At 41.9% G+C, this 22,469-nt stretch overlaps 1 protein-coding gene across 2 annotated transcripts in view; it reads left to right on the forward strand.

The window, feature by feature from the left end:
* Ssh2 (slingshot protein phosphatase 2) overlaps positions 1-22,469 on the forward strand; it is a 254,058-nt gene that overhangs the window by 136,793 nt on the left and 94,796 nt on the right. Inside the window, exon 1 of one of the 2 annotated variants that reach the window (XM_051158005.1) lies at positions 5,230-5,533. The exons of the other annotated variant lie outside the window; for it this stretch is intronic. Within the exon in view, the coding sequence (XP_051013962.1) occupies positions 5,406-5,533 (128 nt within the window). The 5' untranslated portion in view covers positions 5,230-5,405. Of the gene's footprint in view, positions 1-5,229; positions 5,534-22,469 lie in introns of those variants that run through there. 2 annotated transcript variants of the gene reach the window in all.

The following is a 22,469-nucleotide window of genomic DNA, read 5'->3' on the forward strand; positions in this document are numbered from 1 at the left end:
GTTTAGTTTTACAATTAAGCTTAGTTGTTTAGGGGTTAAGATGTTTTTAGATCTAGATAGCTGTTTTAAGTTGATAGAGATGAGATATGATAGATATTGATTTACATTCAGAATTTTTTAAATTTTATTTTATTAATTTATTCATATTACATCTAAATGGTTATCTCCTCCATTGTATCCTCCCATTCCTCCCTCCCTCCCATTTTCCCCTTCCTCCCCTCCCCTATGACTGTGACTGAGGGGGACCTCCTCCCCCTGTATATGCTCATAGGGTATCAAGTCTCTTCTTGGTAGCCTGCTGTCCTTCCTCTGAGTGCCACCAGGTCTCCCCATTCAGGGGACTTGGTCAAATATGAGGCACCAGAGTATGTGTGAAAGTCAGACCCCACTCTCCACTCAACTGTGGAGAATGTCCTGTCCATTTGCTAGGTCTGGGTAGGGGTTTGAAGTTTACGGCCTGTATAGTCCTTGGCTGGTGCCATAGTTTGAGCGGTACCCCTGGGCCCAAATCTGCCTATCATAATTTTCTTCTTGTAGGTTTCTAGGATCCTCTAGATCCTTCAACTTTGCCATTCTCCCATGCTTCTCTCATCTAGAGTCCCAATAGGATGCCTTCCCCTCTGTCCCAGTTTCCTGGTTAGTGAAGGCTTTCATGGGACATGCCCCTTGGGCTAGTGTCCAGATATAAGTGAGTATATACCATTTGACTCTTTCTGCTTCTGGGTTAACTCACTCATAATGATCATTTCTAGTTCAATCCATTTGTCCACAAATTTCGGGAATTCCTTGTTTTTAATAGCTGAGTAGTATTCCATAGTGTAAATGTACCACAGTTTTTTTTATCCATTCTTCTACTGAGGGACACTTAGGCTGTTTCCATGTTCTGGCTATTATAAATAAGGCTGCTATGAACATGGTTGAGCAAATTTTCTTGTTGTGTGCTGGGTGGGCATCTTCTGGGTATATTCCAAGGAGTGGAATAGCTGGATCTTGCTGAAGCCCTATTCCCAGTTTTCTGAGATAGCACCAGATAGATTTCCAAAGTGGCTGTACTAGTTTGCATTCCCACCAGCAATGAAGGAGTGTTCCTCTCTCTCCACATCCTCGCCAACATGTGGTGTCACTTGAATTTTTGATCTTAGCCATTCTGATGGGTGTAAGATGGAATCTTAGAGTTGTTTTGATTTGCATTTCCCCGATGACTAAGGAGGTTGAGCATTTCTTTAAGTGTTTCTCAGCCATTTGATATTCCTCTGTTGAGAATTCTCTGTTTAGTTCCAAGCCCCATTTCTCAATTGGGTTATTTGGTTTGGTGCTGTTTAATTTCTTGAGTTCTTTATATATTTTGGATATTAGACCTTTGTCAGATGTAGGGTTGGTGAAGATCTTTTCCCAGTCTGTAGGTTGTCGCTCTGTTCTGTTGACAGGGTCTCCTGCCTTACAGAAGCTTCTCAGCCTCATGAAGTCCCATTTATTAATTGTTGACCTGAAGGCCTGGGCTGTTGGTGTTCTGTTCAGGAAGTTGTCTCCTGTGCCAATGTGTTCCAGGCTCTTCCCCACTTTTTCTTCTATCTGACTTAGTGTCTCTGGTTTTATGTTGAGGTCTTTGATCCACTTGGATTTAAGTTCTGTGCAAGGTAACAAATATGGGTCCAGTTGCATTTTTTTATACATAGACATCCAGTTAGACCAGCACCATTTGTTGAAGATGCTATCCTTTTTCCATTGAATGGATTTGGCTTCTTTGTCAAAAATCAAGTGGCCACATGTGTGTGGATTCATATCTGGTCTTCGATTCAATTCCACTGATAGTCTATATAAATGATCCTCAAAATTCCACCAGAGAACTACTACAGTTGATAAACACCTTCAGCAAATTGGCTGGATACAAAATTAACTCAAAAAAGTCTGTAGCCTTCCTATACACAAATGACAAGCTTGCAGAGGAAGAAATTAGGAAAACCACACCCTTCACATTAGCCACAAGCAATATAAAATATTTAGGAGTTACTCTAACCAAGCAAGTGAAGGACTTGTCTGAAAATTTTTTCAAAACTCTGAAGAAAGAGATTGAAGATGACATGAGAGGATGGAATGATCTTCCCTGCTCATGGATCAGGAGAATTAACATAGTAAAAATGGCTATCTTACCAAAAGCAATCTACAGATTCAATGCAATCCCTATCAAAATACCTACACAATTTCTTAAAGAGATTGAAAGTTCAATTCTGAACTTCATATGGAAAAACAAAAAACCCAGAATAGCTAAAACAATCTTGTACAATAAAAGATCATCCGGAGGAATCTCCATACCTGATCTCAAGCTGTACTATAAAGCAACAGTAATTAAAACAGCATGGTACTGGTACATTCAGAATTTTAGACGCACCAAGATATGAAAGATGTTTTCTTCAAGGCTGTCAAATACAAATAGCCAAAACACTAAGAATGGAACATTTATATAATTCCTGATTGTGTCATGGTTCTTCTTGCTGTAGGTAGTTTATTGTATATATGTGTAATAATATAAATGTATGTGTAAAAAATAAAATATCCTTAATTAAAAAAGAATAACTTCTTTAAGCAAAAAAAAAAGAAAAGAAAGTAGCTTAAAAAATTTCATGCTTTTCACTCTAATTTGGAAACATTTTGTTTGTTTTCTCTGAGACAGGGATTCTCTGGGTAGCCTTGATTATCATGGACTCACTTTGTAGACCAGGCTGTCCTTGAACTCACAGAGATCCTCCTGCCTCTGCCTCCCTAAGTACTGGGATTACAGGCATGCACCACTGAGCCAGGATTGGAATAATTTTTTAATTCCTTTCATTTTCTTAGATTTAGATAGCTTGCTCCCCAGAGCTGTTTCCTGACTGTGGAGAAAGGAGGATTAAATTGAACTGAAACTAAACTGACATTTTGGCACTACAGACTTCAAAAAAAAAAGTTGTTCATCTTTTTAAAACAGACAATAGCAAGCCAGGAGGTGGTGGCACACGACTTTAATCCCAGCAATTGGGAGGCCGAGGCAGATGGATCTTTGTGAGTTCCAGGCCAGCCTGATCTACAAAGCCAGTCCAGGACAGTCAAGGCTACACAGAGAAAAACCAACCAAACAAACAAACAAAAACACAAACAAAACAGATAATAGCAGAACTAGTCCTTAAAGGTTTCCCAGCTTAAAATGGTAACTTGGCCAGGGGGCGGCAGTGGTGGTGGTGGCGCACTCCTTTAATCCCAGCGCTTGGGAGGCAGAGGCAGGTGGATCTCTGTAAATTTGAGGCCAGCCCGGTCTACAGAGTGAGTTCCAGGACAGCCAGGGCTACACAAAGAAAAAACAAAACAAAAATGATAACTTGACTTTTTATTTTTATTTTTTAAATCAAGAAATGTATCCTACAACTTTCCAAATTTCCCATGTTACCACTCAAAGAGAGGATTTAAAGGGACTAGGTTAGCAGTATTACTCATCTACTTATGTGAGTGGCTGGCAGAGGTCTTTTAAGGGAAAACCAAAGGATTGTGCATTTCTGGGGCATCACTGTAGGAACCTTTTCATGTGACATAAGTATACACATTTACAAAATCTTTATCTATGAAATTTTTATCCCTAGCATTTTTAAAAAATGCATTGAGTTTGATCAAATCAAGTAAGTCACAATTTCTGCTGAATTCTTTTTCAGATAAAGATGACTACCATGCCATCATCTTTCCTAAATGACATCATTTAATAGTGACTTAAATAAAAAAAAAAAAACTCATCTCTTGCTGTGTCATGAAAGAAACTGGGCTCACCTTAATTCTGTTCTAAAGAGCCTCCTGCCTTTTTTTTTTTTTTAATCGCAGCAGGAGACTGTAATAAATTGCAGCGTGGAAGATGTTTCAAACTGGCAAGTTTGCCAGATATTTTAAGCAATTTATTTTGGGGTGTATCAGCAGATTTTTTTTTCTTACACTGCCATTTGGGTGCCTGCTGACACAGCTTGAACAAATCTTTAAAACACTTCCTTCCTAGAGCAGAGGAAGATGAGGACACTCTAACATCCAGACTTTCCCTTAACTCTTCCCTTGCCACCGGGGGCCATCCTATTGCCACATGTCTGGGAACCATATATGCTGCCTTCTGGAAGTTTCACAGCAGTCTGAGCCCCTCATTACCCTGGTAATGGCTTGAAGTTTTATGGACAACTAATAAAGTAATTCTGGTTTTAGACACAGAATTTTATATTTAGATTAATTTCATTGTCAGCATATTGAAAATTGGCAAACTTCCCTGTAGTTTTATACAAAACAAAGATTTGGTTTTTTAACTCTAATACATTGAAAGTGACTTGTCTTTTCTAATTAGTTTAACGATATTGTTTTTAAGTTTATTAATTTCTGGCTTTTGGATTCCTATAGGAGCTCCATTAATATATTTTAGTCAGATATGCTAAGAGGATAGTGATTCCTAACATATTTGCTCTGGTGCCAGGCTGGAAGGGCAAGAGGATGGGGCTTGCAGAGATTCTGCCTCTGTGTGCTGGCCCCTTCTGTAAACCAAACAGAAAGCGGCTCCTTTTACAGAGCCGGTTACTGGTCAGGTGAAATGCACGTTCAGCCTGCTGGAAGGAGCATGCGAAGGGCGGAAACCTTGTAAGACTTCAGAGAATGCCGTTTGGGGGGAAAGCCGTGAAAACACAGGCTATTTTCGAAAACTACCGACATCTAGATCTCCTTCCAAAGACACTACAGTTTAATTGATTTAAAGTGTAAATTGGGCATTGGGATATTCTAATCTTCACAAAGAGTCATAAAGTGTCACTAAGGCTGTGAACCCTCTATGTATTTATTTACAAGGATTCGCAGATTTTGTCCACTGTAGCCCGCTCACAAACTATAGTCTCTTGAGTTCCACCCAGAGAACCTAAGAAAGCCATTGATAAATATTTAACTTACGCGTGTGTGAGGCCTTTAAAAACTTTGAAGGCCATTCATAAACTTGGTTCGTTTGAGGTACAGTGCGCAGAGCTGCTTAAGAGACTGTACTTTTCAGTTGAGCGGTCAGAGTAAAGAAATATCCTCTGCCAATTACACTCCATCACCCAGGCTGCCGTTTCCCGCAACCTTTTACCCAGCAGGCCCGTACGCGTTGCGGGAGCCGCGTGGGCGCTGCGAGCTCCGGGGCGGGGCGCCGGCGGGGCCCACCCTCCGGACGCTCCAAACCGCCCCGCCCCGGACGCGGGTTGGGGGAGGGCTGCTGGCGGCTCCCGGCAGCCCAGACTCCGCAGCGGAGCCCCGGGGCTTCGGCAGCTACCTCGGAGCTCCCGGGCGGACTCAGCTCAGCCGCCTGGAACCAGCCGCGCCTTTGGCCCGCGTTATTCCAACGCCGGTCCAGGATGCGGAGCTGTTCACCCTGAGTGGGCTCCATGACCCTGAGTACTTTGGCCGGCCAAAGGAAAGCGCCCCCTGCCAGCACCTGCAGCCTCGGTGGCCCCGACATGATCCCCTACTTCTCTGCCAATGCGGTCATCTCGCAGAACGCCATCAACCAGCTGTGAGTGCGCCCCTGCAAATGTTCAGAAAGTTTGCTTTTCCAAGCGGCTTTTCCCTACATCCTGGGGCGAGAACTAGCGAGCAAGGGCGAAAGTGCCGCGCGCGCGCGCGCGCTGCGAGGTCTTGGGTGCAGCTCGGTTGGTTGGTGGGGTGGTGGTGTTGGGCGATTCGTGAAGGCTGTGAGTGTGCGGGAGCCCGGTGGGCAGATGGAACTTTTGGAAGAATGTCGGTGAACCTTGAGGGAATCTAAAACTGGATTAGCCTCTTAGATGTCTACGGTGACCGAGTGACAGCCGAGTTCTGTAGCACGCCAGACTGAGGAGAGTGGTTGATAGAATCAGAATAGCCGCCAGAAACGCAGAGGTCCTGTGGATCCTGCTGGCTGCCAACTTCCTGTGGAAGTGGGTCTTATTTAAGTTTGCAGATGACCATAACTTTCTGTTATGATTCACACAAAGAAAGACAATCCACTCTGTTCGCACTGTTGTAATCTGGAGTTATTTCCGAAAATTAGATTTCAGTGGTTTTCTTTTATAGCCCCTGATTGGTACATGTACTCCTTGAATCCCCGAAGTGCAGGATTCACGCGCATCTTTCCACCGTCGTTGTTTTTGAAGCCGGGCTGTTGCTCCTTTCCGCTGTGGCTTGCCTGCCTCGGAGGGCTGTGTGCTGAAGCTTGTGGTTAATCTCACCTCGCAGTTACACAGTTGAAAGCAAAGGAACTCCACCAATTCACACTCCATCTTTAATCCAGTGGAGAGTTTCAAGGTTACTTAAGATGGTAGCAGTTTTAAATGAGTGTGTTTGAGCTCCTTCTAAATTGTTTTCAGAGCAATCACCTGCTGAGATTTCCCATGGCCAACCCCCAAACAAGGCTGCTACCGTCCTTCCTGAAGAACTTCATTTAATACCCAGCAAAAACTTTTCATTATCTCTTATTAAAAGCACAGAAAATATATAAAGTGATTTGTAGATACATTCACACCTAATTTACTATTTTAGTTATTGATAAACTGTCCTGTCCTTCCAACTGGACTAACCTGACTAAAGGCCCACCCTTTCCTTTATGCTGGTTCGTGGTGGAGCTCCTGAGAAAGATAGCATAGGGGGAAATGACGCACGCCTTGTACGCTAATGTCTGCACACTAAACTAACTTACTCATAATTTTCACTTTACAAAAGTGAGAGGGGATGGAGTGAAAGAGGAAGAAACGAGTGCATAATCTGAAAGTTAATAACCAAGTGTAAATGAATAGTGTTAGCAGTACTTAAGAAAAGGGGGCAGTATAAGATCCATCCATGGGTAGAAAAAGGATGAGCAAAATATATACATACACTGCAGCGTTATTCCACTTTTTAAAAGAAGAAGATCCTGTGGGCTGGAGAGATGGATCAGCAGTTAAGAGCACTCACTGCTCCTCCAGAGGTCCTGAGTTCAATTCCCAGCACCCACATGGTGGCTCACAACCATCTATAATGTGATCTGATGTGCACTATACACACAATAAATGTCTTTTTTTTTAAAGAAGAGAATGTCCTGGAGTTGGAGAATGGCTCAGCAGTCACAGTGAGCAGTACTGCTTGGGGAAGACGGGTGACAAGTTCTCACGCTCACTTTAGGCTGCTTACAACCACCTGCGACTCCAGCTCCAGGAGATCCAAGGCCTCCACCACCTGCACATACCCACACAGAGATCATTTAAATTAATAAATGAAAATAAATTGAAAAAGTACTTTTTTTAAAAGGGAATTCTGACACATGTTGAACATAATGAACTGTGAAGACACTGCGCTCACTGAAATAAACGCAGAAGAACAAATACTGTGTGATTTGCACAGCCCCAGCTCCACTAGTTTTTAAACTGTACTTCCTATGTGACCAAAAGGCCTAGGTCTCTTTTCATACTAACTTATGCCCTTGGGTAAATCATTTGACTTTGTTTTCTTCCACTATAAAATGGGAATACAATGCCATAGTGGTAGATGGTATTGTATTGGTTGATCAGGAGAGATCAGATATTTAGCTAACATTTTGCAAAACTATAAGTCCCATCAATAAAAATGAGTAAGCTGAATTTAATAATAGCTGCTGTTTATGGACCACCTGTCTCGGTGTTAGACGTCTAATGTGTATCATCTCAATAGTCATCACAGGAGTGCTCTGAACTAATATGTTCTGTTTGCACAGATGAAGGCGAAGCTCAAGGCCATGCAGAAGTGACAAGAGTTCTCAAAATCTAGTTTTTAATCACTCTTAGTAACTGCAGGGTCAATTTTGAGAATGACAGTAAAGACCTTCGCTGAGTGGTGGCAGGTAGATGGTCATCTCTTTTTGTTCAGTTTCTTTAAAGGGAAAGAGTTTAGCTCCAGATCCCATGTGAGCCCACACCCAGACCTCCCTGCCTCAGGTTCCCGAGGCACTGGAGTAGGTGAAGTGCCACTAGCTAGGCACATGCTGGAGTTTGTGTGTTTGTCTTGTTTTGAGACAGTGTCTCATTATCTAGTCTTGTCTGTCCTAGAACTGCTGTTAGACCAGGCTGGCTCAATCTCACATATCCTCCTGCCTCTCCCGCCTGAGTGCTGGGATTAAAGGGGTATGGCACCTAATTCTTCCAATCATTTTCCCTTTTTCCCTGTCCCTTATCTCTCATCTCTCTGGCTCTTTCTCAAATTCCTGGAGGTTAAACACATGCTAGGTAAGCACACTTCCTTTGAGTTATATCATACCCAGCTCACTTTGCTCTTCAGAGAAGCTTGCTGTAGTGTTGACTTCTAAACTATACTCCCTGGCATAGCTTTGGATATGTTTATTAAACATTACAGTGCTGCCTAGCTCATCATCATTTAAATATAACTATTGTTGCTACTTAATGCAAACATTCTCAGTTTCGAGACTATGGTCAACTGGAGGCCTGCGGCTTGGCTTCAGGAGATTAATGAACTCCCTGAAAGGAAATGTGAAAATGCGGAGTAGGTAAACATAGATTTTGGAATCACATTCTCAGTCTGTGATCTTAGAAGAGCAATGCTAAGCTTTCTAAAGGAGAGTGTTATTTACTAAGACCTGATAGGAACATTTCATGCAGTAGCAGATGTGTAAACAGCAAAGACTGATGGAGTAATTAAAAGGTTCAGATTTATAACTGGGAGCCCAGGTCAGTGGCTGTGCCTGTAGACCCTAGCTACTCTGGAGGCTGAGGCAGGAGAATCTTGAATTCAAGGCCAGCTTAGACAATGCACTGAGACCCCTGCCTCACAAAGGGTAGAAGTCAGGTTCAAGAGCCCCAAGTGAAGACTGATACAAACCTAATTTGAGTTTGAGGAAAAGGATTCATGAACACTTACCAAGCAGTTCTCAGGATAGGACTTGCCCTTTAGAGGATTTCTGTTTTCCTTTTCTGCTTGCTGGCTTGGATTGCTGTGTATTTAGAAACCAAGTAACAAATCTTAAGAGTGGAATGAATAAATAGGCCACAGTGAGATTATAAAGGATTCCTATCAGAGGAAACTGATGGTCTTTATGGTGTGGCTTTTGGACTCCTGTTTTGATGATTTCATAGACTCTGTAATTTTTAAGTTGTAATATACATGTTTGAAATATACAAATAGTTTGTATATTGATTTTACTGATAATTATGCCATTATTATTGCATTAAAGTCTCCACTTCCCACTGCATAAAGTTCACCAAAAGTGTTATTTTCAACCTATCAATGGAAGAATGTTAAGAAATCAAGTTAAACTGGGTGTGGTAGTACATATCTGCTACCTTAGCACTTAAGAAGTAGGGACCGGAAGATGAGTTTAAGGCTACCCTGTACTGTATAGTGAGTTACACAGCCTGGGATGCGTAAGAGTCTATCTGGGACCAGGGTGATGGGGTGGTGGTCATGCCGGGGTTAGTATCATAAGTGTTAATTCTACTGGAGGAGAAGGGGTGAGCGACCCAGAGAGTCATCTGATTAAACGTCAAGGGTCACAGGACAAGGCTAAGGAGACAGCCCAGTCAGTAAAGTGTTTGTTTGCAAGCATGAGTTACTTGATTCCTCAGACTCCACATACAAATGTCAGGTGTGGCAGTGTGCACACCCAACATGGGTGCTGCAGCTGAACTCTGGTCCTCTGTAAGAATAAAAGCCTTTAACAGTGGAGTCATCTTTCCAACACCATCCTGGTTTTAGAGACCCATTACACCCTCATCAGTCCCTGGGAAGTGAACTCTATACTGTAATTACATGCCAAACCAGTGGCTTACAGAAAAATAAATGGTCATGTGTGTGTCCTAAAGTGTTTAGAGAAAGAGCTAAATAAAATACCGGCAAAGAGCAGGGTAAAGGGGTGCACACCTGTAATCCCAGCACGTGGGGAGGCAGAGGCAGGTTGATCTCTGTGAGTTTGAGGCCAGCCTTGCCTACAAAGCGAGTCCAGGACAGCCAAGGCTAACACAGAGAAACCCTATCTCAAAGAACCAAACTAAATAAACAAACACAAACAAATAAATAAAAGTACTGGCAAATAACATTTTTAAAAATAATTCATTTTATATATCTTGGCGTTTTGACTGCATGTATGTCTAGTAATGGTGTCAGACCCCTGAAACAGTAGTTACAGACAGTCGTGAGCTGCCATGTGCATGATGAGAATTGAACCCAGGTCCTCTGGAAGAGCAGTCAGTGCTCTTAACAGCTGAGTCATCTCCCCCAAAAACCTTTTTGTTTGGTTGGTTTTTGATTATGTGTATGTGTGGGGATATGTGCTCCTAAGCTCAGGTACCTGGAGAAGCCAGAAGAGAGTGTTGGATCCTGTGGAGCTGAAATTCCAAGTGTCTGGTAGCCAGTAATGTGGGTGCTAGAAACTGAACACAGGTTCTCTTTGGGAGCAGGAGGAGCGCTTAACCATTGAGCCATCACTCCAGCCCAAGAGTCCTTTTAAAAGTGGCCCCATTATGAAAACCTCTACTCAAAAGTCTGGGAACTTAGGTATTTATGACATTTCTTGATTTGCTAATGAGGTTTTTTGTTTTTTTGTTTTTTTTTTTTTTAAGCTTTTTATCCTTGAGCTAAAATTTGTGTATTTGTTTTATTTGATTGTACTCTCTGAAAGTTCAAGCTCAACAATAACGAAGCATATTGAAATTACCCAAAATATAATCTTTTGAGACCTTGCTTTTGTTTTGGGTTTTGTTTTTGTTTTGGAGTGGTCTGTTTTCAGGTGTGGTTTTGGATTTTGAGACAGAGTTTTTCTGTGTAACCCAACCTGACTGAACTCATGATCCTCCTGCCTTAGTCTCTTGTAATTTCGTGATGTTGGGGTTTTTTGTTTATTTTCATTTTTCAGTTCCTCATTCTGGTCGTCCAGTTGATTTCATGTGCTCTTTCCCAGACTTAAGTTTCATCATAAACACCTTGAGGGCTTGTTAAACACAAATTGCTAGTTTCTGAGCCTGTAGGCTAGAGAGTTTGCACATCTAACAAGCTCCTAAGCGATGCTCATGATGCCGCTGTGTTTTATAGTTGGCAGCCACTGCTTTTTAAAGGCAGATTAGGAAAAACATCACCCAAACTTTATGTTGTACATAATTAGGGAAAAAATGTTGTGAAGTCATTTGGACAGAAATACATGGCTTGTTTCTGATAGAATGCAAGCCTAGAACAGCACTTCCTATCCCTGATCCAAGCTCTTATGAAGTTCCATGTGCTTGCTTTGATGTGTGTGTGTGTGTGCACTTGTGTGTGTGCATATGTGTGATCGTGTGTGCTTGTGTGTGCTCATAAGTGTGCATGTGTGTACGTGTGCCACAGCATAGATGTAAAGGTCACATGATAAATTTTGTGAATTGTTTCTGTCCTTCCATCCTATTGAGGCAGAGTCTGTCTTGTTTCTGTCTCGCTACATACTCCAGGCTGGTTGACTTTGAGCTTCCAGGGACCCCCCCTTAGCTCCCATCAGTAGTTCAGGAATTACAGACGTGTGCCGCCACGTCTGTCTTTTTTACGTGGAGTCCAAAGCTTGACGTCAGGTTGTTTGGGCTTGTGCAGCACTGTTCTGTCCAATGACAGCTCAGCAGCCTACTCAGTGTGGCTGACCACATTGAGAGTGACATTAGTGCTGTGTTAATAGTAACTAAGTAGCTGGGTTTGGTTGTCGTCTTTTTACAGCACTCTTACCCTAATGACACAGCTCTGAGTACTATGTATATTATCTCATTCTCTTTAAAAACCTTAGTCCAGACTTTCTTTTTTAATTATTTATTTATTTATTGTGTATACAATGCTCTGCCTGCATGTACACCTGTACACCAGAAGAAGGCACCAGATCTCCTTATAGATGGTTGTGAGCCACCATGTGGTTGCTGGGAATTGAACTCAGGACCTTTGGAAGAGCAGACAGTGCTCTTAACCGCTGAGTCATCTCTCCAGACTTTCTTTTTTAATTATTTATTTATTGTGTATACAATGCTCTGCCTGCATGTAGGCCTACAGGCCAGAAGAGGGCATCAGATCACATTATAGATGGTTGTGAGCCACCGTGTGGTTCCTGGGAATTGAACTCAAGACCTCTGGAAGAGCAGTCAGTGCTCATAACCCCTAGCCATCTCTCCAGCCCCTCTCCAGAATTTTTAGTGCTGTGCTGGAGATTAAATCTCAAGGTTTACACATCTCTGTCAGGCATTTGACCACCAAACTGATACTCTTAGAACCTTGATATATTTGTTATACTAATTTAAGCTGCTAGGCATAAGTATAAAAGTCTACCCTTTTCAGATTTATTCTTAGTTTTAATTGTGTGGTGTGTGTGTGTGTTTGTGTACGTGTGCACATAAATGCCCTCAGCTAGCAGAAGTGTCAGACGCCCCTGAAGTTGGAGTTACAGACGGCTGTGAGCCACCTAACGTGAAAAGGAGCCGGGAACCCGAACTCAGGTCCAGTTTCCTAAAGGCAACATGGACTCTTAACTGCCACGCCATTTCCCAGCTAGATTTAAGGCCGACTTTCCTTACCTTAAGTCTTTTGGCCTGTTTTATACCCATGCACCAACGCCACAGCATCTGCTTAAAGACTTGGTTGGTGTTTTAATGCCTGCTTTGGTGAGGCCTACCTCGTTGGGTTTTTATTTTTTATTTTTCAATTGTCATTCAATTTTCCAAGTCTGTTTTTGAAGAGGTATAGGATGTCAAGACTTTTTTTTTTTTTTTTTTTTTTTTTTGTCTTTTTGAAATAAAGTCTCACCATGTAGCTCTGGCCATCCTGGACCTCACTATGTAGACAAGGATGATGTTGAAACCATAGAGGTCCACTTGCCTCTGCCTCCCAAATGCTGAGATGAAAGGTGTGTGCCAGCACCCCAGCCCCACCCCCTGACCCCACCCTGGCTGTGTTAAATACTTTTGATACTTACTGAGATGATAAGATGTATATTCCCTTTATTAGTAATGAAGTGACATTGAGTGGCTAAAGCTAATAAATTAATATGTTTTATGATTATTTCTGATCCTTAAATAGTCTTAAAGTTATCGATTAGTTTACATTCAGTAAGTCTTTTGAGTGTTGTGGCCTACAATGTGAAAGACAGGTTACCAGAGAGCTGTTGGGAGCTTCCAATGTTATATTTTTGTTTTCATTATTGACAGTAAGTGTGTATGGCTTTATCTATACTTGGTTTTGTTTGTAGTCTGTGGAGCAATGATTAGTCTAGAAGGTAGGGTGTCTGGCAGGCATGAACTCTGAACTTTGGCCTTGGAATTACACTAGACCAAGTTAACTGAACTGTAGATTTGCACAGCAAAGAGGATTTCTGCTGGATAAAGAATGGGTATTTTTTCTGAATTATTGCTACTTAACATCTGTCCTCACTCCCGAAATTGGTCTGTTTTTCTGGACTTACACTAAGAAACCACTCCCCAAAGCCAAAATGATTAGAGATGTCAGCCTCTGTGTCCAAGAGCTGTTGGACTTTGGAAAAAGAAAGATGCTCTGGCTTTCACAAACCGCCTGTGCCCTTCTCTTGGATCTCTCTAGTAAAAGTGAATGTGTGTGTGTGTGTGTGTGTGTGTGTGTGTGTGTGTGTGTGTGTGTGTGTGACGCTACCTTGAGGCTAAAGGAAGTGATTAAGGTACTATCGTACAATTTGTGATTCATCATATAGTTTCTGGATTTCTAAAAGGAAAACAACTAAATGCTAACTGCAGATAGAATTAGTTAGCTTTTCTTTGTTGAATACAGCAGGATGTGACCACCCGTCACTCAGTTGTGTTTAACTTGAAGAAATGTGCTCAAGACATTAAGGACATTTTAGACTTTCTTGTGATTTGGAATAAATATAACTAATGATTTATAAATAGATTGTCAGTGTTACATACTAGACATCAAATTTGGTCCGTCTCCTTTTCAAATGTCGTATGAACTTAGCAAGTTGGCTTTCTATGTTAATCTGTTTTTAGAGGGATGTGACCCCTTTTTCAATAACCAAAGGGATTTTACATTAGTTACATCTGATAAAACAACAAAAATTGAAGTCTTGAATCATTCTCCAGTAAAGAGAAACCTCAGTGCTAACCAATTCTAACAGTTTAGGTCTTAGTGCATAGAAATAGAATAATTTTTTTGATTTTTTATTTATTTATTTTTTTGAGACAAGGTTTCTCTGTGTAGCCTTGACTTCTTGAACTCGCTTTGTAGACCAGGCTGGCCTCGAACTCACAGCAATCTGCCTGCCTCTGCCTCCCGAGTGCTGGGATTAAAAGCGTGTGCCACCACTGCCTGGCTAGAATTATTTTTTTATATGAGCTAAATGGTCCAAATTGTTGCATATGTTAGATTTAATGGCTGCTTCATTTTATAAGACTGTAGAGTTGAAATGAGATGATTCACAAGAAACGTCAAACCTTTTCAGATAAGAATGTTATGTTTATTCTCTACACTTAGTATTTATTGATCCAAGGTTCATATGTATACCCACAATCCATATAGGATGCTTTTAATACCTTAATGTTTTACTTTTGGGCTATAATTATATTGACTATCTTTTGTAATGACTATGTAAAAAAGCCATTATCTTTTTGCATCTTTAAGCATCCTTTATCCCCCAGGAAAAGGCTGTTGGGGCTTATGAGCTCAGAATTGGCCTCTTGCATCTTATTTCTGTTATATTTTGAATTTTGTGTTCTAAAAGTCAGTTGATGTCTCGTGAGACTATTTCTGACCTTCCTGGTTTGAAGTATTACTTATAACAGAGTGAGACAACTTCTTCAAACCTCCTTCCAGCTCATGTTTCTTTAATTATAGTTTATTTAAGTGTTAAGATATGCTAATAAGGTAAAATTTCCTGTTATTGTTTTGTTGTTATTGTTTGTTTTGGTTTTTCGAGACAGGGTTTCTCTGTGTAGCCCTGGCTGCCCTGGACTTGCTTTGTAGACCAGGCTGGCCTCGAACTCACAGTGATCCGCCTGCCTCTGCCTGGCTGTGTATCATCTTTTTTTTTTTTTTTTCTTGAGGAACTTGTCAGTGGAGCTGTGGTGATTTGAGTGAGAATGGCCCCACAGGCTTGAATGCTTAGTCACCGGGAAGTGAAGTGTTTGAAAGGCTTAAAGTATTAGCAGGTGTGCCCTTGTTGGGGAAAATAAGCCCACATCAGGCCCTGGCTGGTCTCCACCCCCACAGGGGTGATGTAAATTCTCAATGTAATTTTCATTAAAAAATTTTTTTATTTGCAGTGGTGACACACCACTGGCCTTTAATCCCAGCGCTTGAGAGGCAGAGACAGGCTGATCTCTCAGTTCGAGGCCAGCCTGTTCCACAGGGCAAGTTCTAGGACAGCAAAGGCTACACAGAAAAACTGTGTCTCGAAAAACAAAATAAAAATTTGCCTCATTTTATGGTTGTGGATCTGAGTAATATATATATATATATATGTGTGTGTGCGAGCACCTGCATGAGTTTATATGCACCACTTGATGCAGGTGTTTAGGAAGCCAGAGGGATTCTAGGAGCTGGGGTTACAGGTGGATATGAGCCACCATATGGTGCTGGAAACAACCCAAGTCCCCTGCAAAAGCAAAAAGTACTTTTTAACTACTGAGCCATTTCTCCAGCCCCTTTTAGAAAGATTTCTTAAAGTGTGTAAGTGTGTGTGTGTGTGTGTGTGTGTACACACATGTGAGTGCAGGTGCTGCGGAGGCTGGAGGAAGTATTTGGATGCCCCTGGAACCTGGAGTTACAGGCAATTGTAGGCCACCCAGTGTGAGTGCTGGAAACCAAACTCATGTCCTTTGAAAGAACAGTAAGCCGTCTTAACCACTCAGCTCTTTCTATTTTCTAAGCGATGAATGAAATTGATTCAGACAATGAGTGAAACTAAATCACTTTGAAACCCCTTTGGTCATGTTTAAATATATATCATTGTCGGTTCAATCACAGTAAAATCCCAAGCTTAATTCTTACCTGCCAACCCTTGTAGTTTAGTTTTGTTTTGTTTTGTTTGTTTTGTTTGTAGTTTTGGTGTAGCCCAAGTTGACTTTAAACTCAGTAGTTGCTCAGTGATATCCTTGACTCCTGCACTCCCATCCTCCAGTTTTAAGTGCTGGGAATCTGGGCGTACGTGTGCCGCCATGCCCACTCATCACACGTTCTCTTAAAGCGTCCCATCCTCTAAACACTCTTTTGAATGACTCTTGACTCACATATTCAGAATAACTGCTTACCATATGCCCTTGTTCCTAATACTTTAATACTATAGTATTTTAATAAAAACAACTCTGATCAGGCCCAGTAAGTATTTCCCCATTAGCTGTGTGACAGATTATATAGCCTCTCTACGCCTTCATTTTGTGTGTGTAAAATGAAATTTGTAATACAAGGCTTAAGTATAGTATTTGTGAATTATAGGCAATAATAGGAATTCAGTAGATGTTAACTAATTTTTTGTTTTGTTTCAAGACAAAGTTTTATTATGGCGTCCAGGCTGGCCTGAAACTCAGAGTCCACCTGCCTCTGCCTCCTGAGTGCTGATAGTAAAACTTCTGTAAGTTGTATTATTGCCATAATTGCACATATTTCATATGATGGAGGAGATCAGAAGGAATGCATATAAGGACGGATCAGTATGTTGAGAAGATGAGACATGTAATGAAGGATGACCAAGAGCACAACCTGGACAAACGGAGTGCCAGCGAGTGCTGTAGGAACAGAGGGCAGGAAGCTGCTGTGAGCCACGCAGTGAGGGAGAGCAGGTGGCAGGATCGAGCGGGGACTCCGCCATTTATGTTAAGCCCCCTTGAATGTCTTAGTCTATGTAGACAATGGCAAAAGTTACAGAATAACTGTGGCAGATGTTATGGCCATATTACAAATAGTTAATTTTTAATTAATGACTTACTAATCATTTGTTGTAAGAAAACTCTAGAAAGGCATTTGCACAGAGGTTGGTTTTGTTTTTGTTTTTGTTTTTCAGGATAGCTGAGTCTATTAAATGGCAGGGTTTAAAGTCTCCAGATGGTTGTTACTGTGCTGCAGGCCCAGGTAGACTTTACACAGATGCTTTCAGAAGGCTGATGTTTCTGAAAATCTGTTGTTACTGAATCAGTCCAAGAGGCTAGGATAACTACGTAAAACCCCCACAGGCTATCCAAGAACAGAACTCATTAAACTCTCTACTAGTGACCTTATACTTAAAAGAATACAGAAGCAATATTCAAGTAGTGCGAAGTAAGCCCTGTGTGCTTCAGTCGGGTGCTGAGCTCTGCACATTTCATTGACCAGCGTTGACCAGCAGAGCATATCACATGACACAAGGCTTTACACTATTTAAGAGAGTGAGCTATGAAAGGAACATGTTTTGCTGCTGCTGCTGCTCCTCTCCTCTTCCCCTCCTCTTCTTGTTCCTCCTCCTCCCCTCCTCCTCCTCCTGTCCCACCTCCTCCTCCTCCTGTTCCTCCCTCTTCTTCCTCCTTCTCCCCTCCTTCTCTTCCTCCTCCTCCTCCTCCTCCTTTCTGGCTTGATTACCAGCTTCCTGGCCTAACACCCATTAATATCTTTCCATCTTAGCACTGTGCATAAGCAGTATGCAGTTCTTATAGTTTCTAAGTTAAGTACGCATGAAAACCATCCTAGTGGATATGGCAATCTTTTTCACAAATAATAGCCCTCTGATTGTGTCAGAACTGCACAGAGGCATGTTACTCCAAGCCCAAATGGTGGTTGGACTCACACTGAGTCTGAGGAAAAATTACTCTTCTGTACTCCAAAGCTAGAGATTGTGCCTTATCAACACCAAGAGAACCGGCAAACGGAGACTATGTAAGATAAACTACATATTTATTTTAATTTAATGGGTTCTGACCAAATGAATTTAAACAGTGCAGTTTATTTTTCAGACTTAAGAAAAATGAAAATTTTAAACTTGTTAGTTGAGTTATCTTCAAAGATTACGAAGAACTGTTTAGTGTTTCTGTATTGCTCATGTCTTTGAAGTGCTTGCGTAGACCCACTGGGGCTGGCTCCTTCACCCTGTGGCTCTCAGTCTCCAGTGGGGTTAGTCTGCCACACCCACACAACTGCAGCTTTCTCCCTCTGCCCTGCAGGTTCAGTGGGACCTTGTCTCAAGGGAAGAAGATGAAGAGTGTGATGGAACAGGGCCTCTGATGTCCACGGGGTGCTCCCTGTGCATGCGTCCACACACCATTTCTAAAAACAGAAAGCCTTATGCACATAAAACTTTGTGTTTTCCTTTCACTCTTCATCATCCACTTAGCTAAAAGTGAGCTTGCCTGGGTCATTATTTTACATTGAAGTGGCCCTCTTAGTACATAAAATACTGGTTAGTATATATTTTTGTTATACAAAAGCCAGAAAACATTGTTTCTCCTCCATTCAAAATATATTTCTCATCGGGCGTGGTGGTGCACGCCTTTAATCCCAGCACTCCGGAGGCAGAGGCAGGCAGATCGCTATGAGTTCAAGGCCAACCTGATCTACAAAGCGAGTCCAGGACAGCCAAGGCTACACAGAGAAACCCTGTCTCAAAAAAACAAACAAACAACAACAATAATACACACACACACACATATACATACATACATATTCCTTTTGCCAGGTGCAGAGGTACATGCCTACTATCAGCACTCAGAAGACTGAGGCAGGTGGATCTTTGTGAGTTCAAGGCTAGCCTGGTCTGCACAGTGAGTTCCAGGACAGCCAAGAGCTATATAGAAAGGTCTTGTCTTGAAAAATAAAACAAAACACCAAAAAGTCATTATTGTTATTCTTATCTTCCAAAGATATTTCCTGTTAACACTTTTTCTGTGTGTGTGTGTGTGTGTGTGTGTGTGTGTGTGTGTGTGTGTGTGTGTTCTCTCTATGGGAATGTATTGTATGTATGTGTGTACACCTGTGTGTACATATATATTCACCTGTGTGTTGGTGTGTAGAGACCAAAGGTCAATGTTGCGTGTCTTCCTTTCTCTATAACTTTTATTTCAGTAAATTTTTTGTACTGAGGACTAAACCCAGGGCCTTGCACTTGCTAAGTAAGCCTTTCGACCACTGAGCTACATTCATAACCTTTCTACCTTATTTTATGAGACAGACTCTTTCACTGGATCTGGAAGGAAACCCCCACTACCACCTGTCTCTTCCTCCAGAAAATAATTAAGGATGTATGTGTTGCCACACTCCACTTTCATTGGGGATTTGAACTCAGGGACTACCACATGTACAGAAAGCATTCCCACTGAGCCATCTCCTTAACCGTGTGTGTGTGTGTGTGTGTGTGTGTGTGTGTGTGTGTGCTTATGTGTGCCTGTGCTTTTAAAAATGTGTTATTGGGGCTTGAAAGATGGCGCAGTGGTAAAGAGCTCTTGCAGAGGACCCAGGTTTGAGTCCCAGCACCTACATGGTGGCTCACACCCATCTATGACTCCGTTCCAGGGTCTCTGACACCCCCTTCTGACTTTCATGGACACCAGGCACACATATAGTACACATACAGGCAAAACACTCATATAATAAAATAAACCTAAGAAAAGTTTCTAAGACATTTTCACTAGGTGCACGCCTTTAATCCTAGCACTGTGGAGTCAGAAGCAGGCAAATCTCTGTGAATTCAAGTCCAGCCTGGTCTACTTAATGAGTTCTGGGCCAATCAGACAAGGTTTGCTCTCCTGGCTAGTTTTATGTCAGCTTGACACAAACCAGAATTAACTGAAAAGAAAAACCTTAATTGAGAAAATGCCTCCATAAAAATCTGGCTGTGTGTAGTCAAGCCTGTAGGGCATTTTTTGAATTAGTGATGAATGTGGGAGGGCCTAACCTGTTGGGGGTGGAGCCATCCCTGGGCTGGTGGTTCTGGGTTTTATAAGAGAGCAGCCTGAGCAAGCCAAGGAGACCAGGCCAGTCAGCAGCTCCTGCCTCCAGGTTCTTACCCTGACTTCCTTGGATTATGAACAGTGATATGGAAGGGTCAGCAGATTTAACGCTTTCTTCTTCAACTCGCTTTGTTGTTGTTGTTGTTAATTTTATTTACTTTTATTTCATGTGCATTGGTGTTTGCCTGCATGTATGTCTGAGTGAGGGTGTTACATCCCCTGGAACTGGAGTTACAGACAGTTGTAAGCTGCTATTTGGGTGCCGGGAATTGAACCCAGGTCCTCTGAAGAGCAGTCAGTGTTCTTAACCACTGAGCCATCTCCCCAGCTACCACCATCCCCCAACGTGCTTTTTGGTCATGGTGTTTGATCACAGCAATAGGAACTCAGCCGAGACAGATAACGTAAGGAGACTCTTGTCTCAAAACAACCACAGAACATTTTTAATGCAGTTGTTCTCGGGGACCGTTGCAGAAGTGTGAAGGACCATAGTGAAAGTCCCCTGTTGTTAGGAACTCAGAGCTGCTGTCTGCCTACGTAAGACCTGCACAAGAGCAAGCAAACCACTGAGGCCAGCATGGAAGGAGGGGAAACGCGCTCGCAAGCCCCGCCTCTAGCTGTGTGAGGAACTGCGCTCTAGTGGGTTGCCCACACCCCTAAGTACTTGTGTAGACAAACTAGACTTGGTGAGTTATTTGAAAAAGTTGGAGTAAGATGTGGATCTGGGAGGACTTGAGGGGAGGAGGTGAAGACAATTGTATATATGTATGCAATTCTCAAAGTTAAGAAAAAAAAATTAAAAAAAAAAAAAACTCAATTCTTCACAGTTGGAATTCAAAACACAAAGATGCAGTTGCCCTACATCTACTGTTTTGTGGTTTTAGGGTTGTTTGTTTGTTTGTTTAGTTTGGCACATTGAGGAGATTCTGCCATTGTCTTAGAAAGCATTCCTTCCATAGCCCTTTCAATGGGTCCTTCCTTCCTTCCTTCTTTCCCTCTATCCTCCTTTTTTCGCTCTTTCACTTATTTGCTTTGTTCTGTTTTTAAAGACAGGGTTTCTCTGTGTAGCTTTGGCTGTCCTGGAACTCACTCTGTAGGTCAGGCTGGCCTCGAACTTATAGAGTTCTCTGACCTCCCAAGTGCTGGGATTAAAGGCATGCCCCTGTCTCATTGAACTGTTTTATATTCGCTCCACTGTTAAACATTTCATGACCTTTTTTTTCCCCTGCAGTTATAAACAGATTCAGTGAGCATCCTTGTTCCTAAATCTTTTGTACAAGTTCCAAAAAACCCCAAACAAACAAATAAAAACACCAAGCTCAATTATGTGGTCCCTAAGCTAACGGGTATATAGCATTTTTAGGCTTTGACGTAGATTACAAATTTGCTCACCAGAGGTGATGTTCTACTTCCACCCATATTCTAGTAATTTTTTTCCTGAAGTTTTTATTCCTGAAGCAAAATAAAAGTCAAAGAAAGCCAATTTTAGACTCAGTTTATCTGAGCTACTTGGGACCCAGAAAACTTGGCCTTTACTTGGCTATGCTATCAAGACCTCCTTTCAGACTTATGCACTAATTTTTTTAAAATGTGTTGATGTAGAATACAGTGTTAAGATGAAACAATTATAATGTATTTTTAAGCATATATAATTTATTAAAGTTTCCAACTCAATTTTTCATTTTATTCTAAAGGCATCACCATTTAAACTTAGAGGATTTTAGGATGAAAAGATAAGCAGATAAGCTTGCCTGGAGTCTTGTATGAAATTAGCTCAAGCCCATGATGCTTGTCTTAGGGAATGTTAAGTATCCCTGAGGTTTCCCATGGCACTGTTTCACTAATGGCACTGAAATTCTAGAATGATACTATTTTATTCTAGTGACCTTACGAAATTAGAATTCCTGGCCCTATTTATTGTAAGCAATGAATGCATGTCACTAACTTTTGAGAGAATGTCACTTAAATGCTTGAACCAATAGTTTTCATATTCGAGACTGAATGAGTATTTAGTCTCAGTGTGAAGTGACAAGCGCTTGTTCCTTAGAGATGCATCTGAAGGTCACCAGCAGATTTGAGTCTCCCAAGGACGCCTCTGTGGGAGGTTTACAGGGGTGTGGGGCGTGATAGCTAAAAGACAAAAAAGGAAGTCACAGTTATACACCAGTCCATTAGTGTTGGGTGCTCAGCTCTCTTTTAAATCAGCCTGCTTCCCACGAGTGTGTTTGTGGGCAGGAGAGTCCCTTCGGGTAAAGCCCCACCTGTGTAGTGGCAGCAGTCCCGCACACTCTGCACAGAGGGCGAGCGCAGCACCTTGTCCGTCCCATCTCTGCCCACAGCTCATCTCCTTTACACAGTGAGCCTTTGTTCGTGAGAGCGGGCTTCTGTGATTGGCCTGTCCAACCACTGTCAGAAATCACAAGTCTCTGAGAAAGAGTCGAAAGGTCAAAGTGAGTAATGCGCAGTCACTTCTGCTTTAAGGGGATCAGCTTTTGACCTGTTAGAACGGGAATTTGAACTGTAGCTCAGGAAATGCTAATTTCATCAGCTTCAGCATTTCAGCTCCAGAGAAAAATTACT

The sequence above is a fragment of the Acomys russatus genome, chromosome 16, assembly GCF_903995435.1.
Source record: "Acomys russatus chromosome 16, mAcoRus1.1, whole genome shotgun sequence".
In the NCBI taxonomy this organism is placed as follows: Eukaryota; Metazoa; Chordata; class Mammalia; order Rodentia; family Muridae; genus Acomys; species Acomys russatus.